Source organism: Salvia hispanica, chromosome 1 (assembly GCF_029641045.1).
Source record: "Salvia hispanica isolate PSC_SH4W2 chromosome 1, Shi_PSC_v1, whole genome shotgun sequence".
NCBI classification, from domain to species: Eukaryota; Viridiplantae; Streptophyta; class Magnoliopsida; order Lamiales; family Lamiaceae; genus Salvia; species Salvia hispanica.
The window spans coordinates 25257655-25265915 of record NC_142692.1 but is presented as its reverse complement, the minus strand read 5'-3'; the positions used below and the strand labels follow the sequence as shown (position 1 = coordinate 25265915).

At 32.0% G+C, this 8261-nt stretch overlaps 1 protein-coding gene across 1 annotated transcript; it reads left to right on the top strand.

The window, feature by feature from the left end:
* The first annotated feature begins 409 nt into the window (after positions 1-409).
* LOC125224013 (laccase-7-like) lies at positions 410-2963 on the top strand. Its single transcript, XM_048127347.2, has 6 exons — positions 410-575; positions 710-864; positions 955-1199; positions 1284-1412; positions 1582-2544; positions 2627-2963. Exons 1-6 carry the CDS (start codon positions 480-482, stop codon positions 2755-2757), a joined length of 1719 nt encoding a protein of 572 aa, XP_047983304.1. The 5' UTR covers positions 410-479; the 3' UTR covers positions 2758-2963.
* The last annotated feature ends 5298 nt before the right edge of the window (positions 2964-8261 follow it).

Here is an 8261-nt window from a genome sequence, read left to right as displayed (position 1 = left end):
TGATGATGGAATGGAATCATGGTTTTTGTCCTTTGGTTTCACACTTATTACTTAATGTATTATGTTGCACTTGAGTTCTGTTCCTTCGTTGGAACCGAAGACCGAACCGATTGGTTCCTTGAGGAACTGAACCGACAAAGGGTTCGGTTTCGGTTCTGGATTTCAGAAAAAATGGGAGTCGGTTAACCGACTAATCAGTTTGGTCGGAACCGAACCTGCCTAATTCCCACCCCTATATATTTTTCAACGCACAACATTATCTATGGAAAAATCTAATTCACATTCTTACCACTAGATTGTAAAAATACATATCCATACTGTTTAAATAATTAAGTAGTTGACTTGATCAATTTGTTTTGGTATAAATAGAGACACATATGCCTCAGTTTCTTCACCAATCCATCTCATCAACCTCCTAAGCTCCATATTTCAGATTTTTATATCTTTCATTAATTCCTCCATATCTTAACTACGTAGCAATGCGTCGTTCCTTGATGCTTCTAGCATGGGCCTTGGCTCTTTTGGCTTGCTCCTCATCTTTTGCCTCTGCTCTGATCATGCGATATTATTTAAAAGTAATCTTATAATATTATTTTATTGATTCTATGTCTTCCTATTTTAATTACAATTATTCATATATATCATACATGCATCGAGGTTTTAATATACTCCTATAGTTTGTAAAGAAATCGAACATGTTGGATTGCAGGTGGCAAATTTTAGAATGCATCGGTTATGCAGAGATCAAGTCATTACAGCGGTGAATAGCGGTACTCTTCCTGGACCAATTATTGTGGCTCGAGATGGTGATACACTTGTTGTTCGTGTCAATAACGTATCACCATATAATGTCACTATTCACTGGTATGTCATTTGTTTACATAACATAACATAACATTGTTTGCGTTATTGCACTTTCAACTAAATAATGTTTGATCAAATCAAATGGTGTAGGCACGGAGTGTTCCAATTAATGAGTGCATGGGCTGATGGCCCCGAATACATTACTCAGTGCCCGATTCGACCCGGTCAAAGCTTTACCTATAGATTCAACGTGACCCGCCAAGAAGGAACTCTTTTGTGGCACGCTCACTTCAAAGCCCTCCGAACCACAGTTCATGGAGCCTTAATCATCCGACCCGCACGTGGTCGCACGTACCCATTCCCAGCCCCATTCCGTGAAATCCCAATCGTCGTAGGTCAGTAATATCATTGCATTTTCATACAAGTATTATAGTTTACTAATATTAATTGAAACTGAGTATTGGGTGTGGATGGTGTAGGCGAGTGGTGGAATGCCAATATCATGGACGTTGAGGAGGAAGCTGTCTCAATGGGGAGACCTCCTAATATGTCTGATGCATTAACTATTAATGGCCAGCCTGGAGATCTTTACCCATGCTCCTCTAACCGTTAGTCCACATTAGTATTCTCGTTTTACTAGTTAACTCTATGCTAAAAATAATTGATACAAATTCAAGGATTCCATCTTAAAACCAATTGATAGATACTTAAATTTTTATTTTTAGTTTCAATCGCCAACAAAAATTTAATAAATCTATATTTTAAAAATAAATACAGGTACGGTTAGATTCAGGTTGGTACGAGGAAAGACCTATCTTCTCCGGGTAATCAACGCTGCACTCAACACTCCAGTATTCTTCAAGATCGCCAACCACAAATTCACAGTAGTAGCCGTGGATGCATCCTACACCGACCCCTACGACTCTGACGTCTTGGTCATAGCCCCGGGCCAAACCGTAGACGCACTGATGACAGCGGACCAAGCCCCCCTCCGCTACTACATGGCAGTAAGTTCCCATGTCGTCCCCCCTCAAGCTCCATTCGTGAACACCTCCGCCACCGCGATCATATCATACATCGGAGCATCCCCATTGTCGCCTCCCTTCATGCCGGTAATGCCCGACGCCAGAGACAGCGACACCGCGCACGCGTTTTTAAGCAACTTGACCGGTTTGACCAGCAGCCCGCACTGGACCCCGGTCCCGTTAGACATAGACGAGCGCATGTTTGTGACGGTGGGTTTAGGCCTTGTCTCGGGCCGTTGCGACACTCCAACCGGGGCCTGCAGCGGGCCCGGGAGCCAGATGCTAGCGGCATCTATGAACAACGTATCGTTCGAGCTCCCAGAGAGGTTGTCGATCATGGAAGCCTACGTGAACAACGTGAGCGGGATCTACACTGCCGATTTCCCCGACAACCCGCCGGTGACGTACGACTACACGAACCCGGCCAATCAGCAGAATCCGGCGGTGATGGCCACGGCGAGGGGGACGAGGGTGAAGGTGTTCAAGTACAACGCGACGGTGGAGATGGTGTTTCAGAACACGGTGGTGCTGTCGTCGGATGATCATCCAATGCATTTGCACGGCCTCAATTTCTACGTGGTGGGGCAAGGGTTTGGGAACTACAATACCCAAACTGATTCTGCCAATTTCAATTTGGTCAATCCACAAGAGCGGAATACTGTTGTGGTTCCCGCCTTTGGGTGGGTGGTCATTAGGTTCCGAGCTAATAATCCAGGTGAATATTTTTATATTCATAACTAATTAATTTGTTTATGTACATGTATATTCAACAGTGGTAACAAATTTGATATTTTCAGGTGTATGGTTCGTACATTGCCATATAGATGCGCACGTGCCGTGGGGTCTATCGAATGCTTTTATAATTGAAAATGGGCCCACACCGGATACAACCTTGCCTCCGCCACCTGCTGATCTTCCCAAATGCTAATTTGAAAATGGATACTCCACTATATATTCTTTAAGATTTACTCTACCTCTACTTGCATTTAACTTTGTTGACGTAATTTTGTTTGTGTATATTTTTTTGTTCAATTCTCTGGCTTGTTGATGTATTTCCTTATCAAATAAATGTAACATTTTAATTCAATACTCTGCTGTAGTAAAGTATTAATAAAACATGACAACTTTCATGAAGATTTTTTTCCTTTTTGTGACGCACAAAATCTAATATTTAGATACTATAATTGACATTATGATTGTTTTTTTCACTATTCTTTAAAGTTAAATCTTTTTAATGATGATTATCAACTTGGCATGTAACAAGATTTAAGAACTTTTTAACACACTCCTACACATGCAGGCTAGAATGTATATTAGATTTTCACATGTGAGGCAAACAAGACAGAGATTTGTAAAGAAATTCATCATCGATTTGGATCCACGTTGATATCATATTAGAAATGAGCCATTCAACCCTCTTTAAAAGAGCTTATAAGGGGGAGGTATCCACAATATTATAGATGAGACATTTTCATTACCATATTGACATAAAACAAGATTTAGAATTTTTTAACCGAGTATATTTAATGGTGAAGTTTATTAACAGATTTAATACTTGCTTTGAAAAATGATATAGTAAGGACCATTTAAGATGAAAAATTTATAAAAGAATTTATCAAAATAAAAAATTAAAGTGTAAGGACCTTTAACTAGATGTATTTTTGCCTATTTAGATTTGAAGTTTGAGAAATGTAATCAGGGCTAACTAAAATTAGTAAATTAAACGCGATACATTTATAAATAAACATATATATCAACAAATATATTGTTAATTGGTTATCGCGAAGTGATTGGTGCTGATTATAAAATACTTAAATTCAAGATCCACAGTATAGGAGATTATATTTTATGCTTGTTGCATGCAGTAGTTGGATCTAATGACCCCCCTAAATTGGCAATATTTCTTGCTATATGTAAGTAATTAGCAAGATTGGGATTGAGCACCCACCGTAATACAAATCGATAATTTTGTTATATGCCGACAGCTTCAGGCCAAGATAGTCATGACCCATGTTACTTGGTATTAGAAAGGGACGTGATCAAATGAAAACTCTAAATATTGTACAAATTCAAAACTATGATTTGGACCATTGAAAAATGTCAACAGATCATAAAAAACATCAATAGGAAAATGTCAACAGAATTTCAACGATAGTCAATGATTGATGTTGTGTTGATACTATGTTCATATTAAAATCTTGAAATTTACACTGTGTTGATATTGTATTGAAACTGTGTTGAGGGATTTTGAGTTTGTACAATATATAAGTTTGCATTTTATCACTACCCATACTAGAAAAGTATTAATGTTCGACGAATTTTAGTATTTCCATCTTATTTTAATTATACAAATCTAATCAAACATGTACTCCCTTATTATATAACTATATATACACAACACAAACATGTATTTCTTCCGTCTCAATCAAAATATCCATATTTTTTTAGTTTGTCTCATTGAAAATGTTCCCTTTCTATAATTGAAAATATATCACTCTCTTTTCTCTCTTTATTAAAATATCCAACCACCGTTTTCTGTCTCTATTTATTTTACTTAACAATTCCTCCAAAAATCTCGTGCCATTAAATATATGTGAACATCTTAAGTGGAACGGGAGAGTAATACATGCGAGCGTGTAAGAACACTGTTTCTTTTTCAATAATATTTCTGACATGGGCCACTGTTTCTTTGTTTGGTTTGCAAAATAAATGTTGGATTGGACTAACATTTCTATAGGTCCAACAACAATTTATTTTGCTATAAGTTACAAGCTACTCTAAATCGATTACCTCTTTATTTTTTAATATTGGGTATTACAAATACTTTTGTTTAGTTGTTTATAGGTTATAATTAAAAATAATGTTAGTATATCATTATTTTATAGTGTTACAAGAGGCTAACTTTTTGAGTTTACCTTTAAATATAATTTTTATATTATTCAATTTATTAATAGGGCTTTTACATAATTAGTTACATAGAATTTGAATAAATTTAAATTTTAAAAAACAAATACTCCAATTTTGGTAGGAGCTTAAGTGCCCTCACACCTCACTTCTTTATGTTCGCTACTCGCTAGTGATTGATATTCTTTTTTGTATTCATCAAATATTGGAAAACCGTGAACCTTGCTACAAATGAAGAATCAGTAGAATAAATTTGAATGGGATCTTGTTGATTAGGGATGTGGACGTGGAGGTTGAGTAGAGAAATTGAGCATTGGATACTCATCTTTCTTTTTTTCAAAATAGACAGCCCACGCCATGCGTAGCCTAATGCAATTGTTTTTCGTAGGCAAACGTGCAACTTGTGTAGTGGATTAATATTATTGATTTTTAATATTTTCACGTCAACACAAACAATTACTACATAAAATTGGATTGGTGTATGTTTTATTTTTCGTTTCTTCCCTTTTATAATTGGCGTTTGATTTACTAGATAAAATAGTAGGGTTAAGTTGTAAAATTATGTAGTAAGAGATTAGCTATGATTAATTAATATGACTATCCATCTATAACTAAGTCATGATCAAATTCAATCTCATAAACCAAATATAAGTACAAATTTAATCATAGGATATAATCTTGCAAATCGAACACTCATATTAAATGGATACAAATCTAGAGACATAATGTCTCCAAGACATAATACCCTTATGGCATTTTGACATAGATATAAATTTTATAATGACTACTTTACCTAATATCATATTAAATGGATACAAATTTAATTAAGGAATATTAAATCAAATTAAATATCTTTATATAAATGCATATTTATTGATTTGATTAGAGATAAGCTACAATCATGCTCTTTTTATATGTTTACATATCAATTTTTTCATATTAATTTTATACTATATTATTTATTTAAAAATCATGAATTCAGATTATAAATTAGTTACTATAATGCGTAATAAATTATTATTTAATAATAAAATAATTTGATAACTTCATATATTATTATTTTTTCAAATAAATTTTTATCTAATTAGTTGATAATTTAATTATGAGTTATTTTCTTTTTTTATATTATACTTTCATAGCCGGTTAATTTTATTTTTTTTTTGTTAAATTTCTTATTCAAATTTGAATTGTATGATTAAATAATAGTAGTAGTTATTATGATGAATCATTTATTTGCGTTATCTTTTGTATTTTTGTATTAATTTTCTTAACTTTTATCACATGTAATATTCTTTTTATATTTTGATTGACAAGTACTAGTTAGACTTCGCTCTATAAAATTATGCTTAGAAAATTAACTTTATAATGTTTGAAAAATAAAAAATTATTATATTTTTTAATACGAAAATAATTGGATGAATCAACTTTTCTCATTTTAGATTATTTAATATATCGTACATCAACTAATTATATTAAGAATTAAGAAAATTAAGAATCGTAAGCTCCATTAATTATATCCTTTTATAGTTAGTAATTTTAATATAAGAAAATGAGAAGATTTTAAATATAGGAGTATTAGTTAAGAACATGTGATCTTTTTTTTTTTGAGTTGTAATTCCAGAAATAATAGTAAAAATGAAATGTAAAGAATTAATATTAAAATTTTAAAAATTTTAAAATCAAAATTACGTACTCAATTAGTATGAAAATCAAAACTGCATCTCAAATAATTTTAAAATCAAAATTGCATACTCCAAATTTGTTGCTACATGATATAGTAAATTTCAATATTTAATAAAGAAAAGTAAATATTAATTATGGTCAATAATAGCATTAACAATGATGTAAAAAAATAATAATTTAAAGTTATTTATATTTTAAAATATAATTTAATTTTTCTTAATACAGTAAATTTAGTTAAGAACTCTATATTTTACAAATAATTAAATTAACCTTATCAAGATCTTAATTAATACTACTTCCATATATAAATGCAGGGGCAACAAAGTACATATACAAATATTAAATTTAATTTAAAATTAAATGTAAAATAAAATTACTACTTTAACCTCATTATGTTTTAGACATTAAGTCTCCAAAACATTTTTCTATTGATATTATTAGCCATCCTAGATGTCTCTTTCTACTTTACATGTTTTCAACGACCTCTACTTGTGTTACAACTGGAAGGAAATTTATTGAAAATATATCTTCTAATTTATGGACCAATAATGAAGTGCTTGCTAAAAATATGATGCCACGCATTGTCGCATCATATATATGTGGAAATTTATATTTTAGAATAACTAGTTGTTTCAACTCTCAAATATATAGTTTTTAATGTTGTTTTGGCGTCCTTTTATTAATTTTCTATGGCTATTCGATGTCCAATTAGGGGACATTATAGGAATAAAGTTACACATGTAAAATACTAGGAATATCTGTTTTTGGCGTACTGTTTTTACTAAACATATCAAATTGATTCATACAAACCAAAATTTCACGGTACTCTGTTAATACTATGACTAATTTATACTATTATAGGAAATCGCATATGATATCATATACTCCCTCCGTCTCAGATAATTTGGAACATTTTGACCCGGCACGGATTTTAAGAAATCTAATAGAAAGTGAGTTGAAAAAGTTGGTGGGATGTGGGTCCTACTTTTGAAGTATTAGTTTTATAATAAAATGTGAGTAGGAATGAGTTAGTGGAATATGAGGTTCACTACCAAAAATGGTAAAAGTGAAGTGGGACAAATTATGTGGAACGGTCCGAAATGAAATACTGGGTCGAATTATCTGGGACGGAGGGAGTATCCCACTTAATATTCCTTTTTCCATTGTCTTAAGTAATCAATTTTCATTTTTAGCCAAAAATAAAAACGCGCTAATTTTTTTGTTTTAGCTTTTATTTTATTTTCTTTACTTAATTCAATAATATTATTTTTTAAATATCTCGTACAAAAAAAATGCAATCACTTTTAATGACACGTGGAGGAGTAACAATTAACCAAGAAATAAATATTATAAATGTGCACTATCTAATAATGTTATTTCCTGAGGTTTTTTTCTATTCTAAAGTCTCTTAACAAAGAGCCATGTCAAACTTTGGAATTTCGACATATAACTTTTTGATAGAATTTACAAGAAAAAGCAAGTATATATAATCAATATATCAAGCTCTAGTCTTAGTAACAATAAGATAGAAATTGAGCTTGAAAATAGATACATATACAAACTGCTTCACTTATTTAAGGCTCAATACTTAACAAATCATTCTGCTTCAATACTTAACGAAAACATTCCTAGTTTCACCAGTTCACCTTATCATGAAAAACATCATATTCCCTCATTCCTCGAACAAAAAGGACGGACGACACGGGTTTTAATACAAAATTAATAATGTAAGAAAGATATAAAAAAAAAAAATTTGATTATAGTATTGTTAGTGGAGAATGGGGTTCATTTAGTAAGAGAGAAAAATATACTATCAAAAAAGAAAAATGACTATTTTTATAGGAC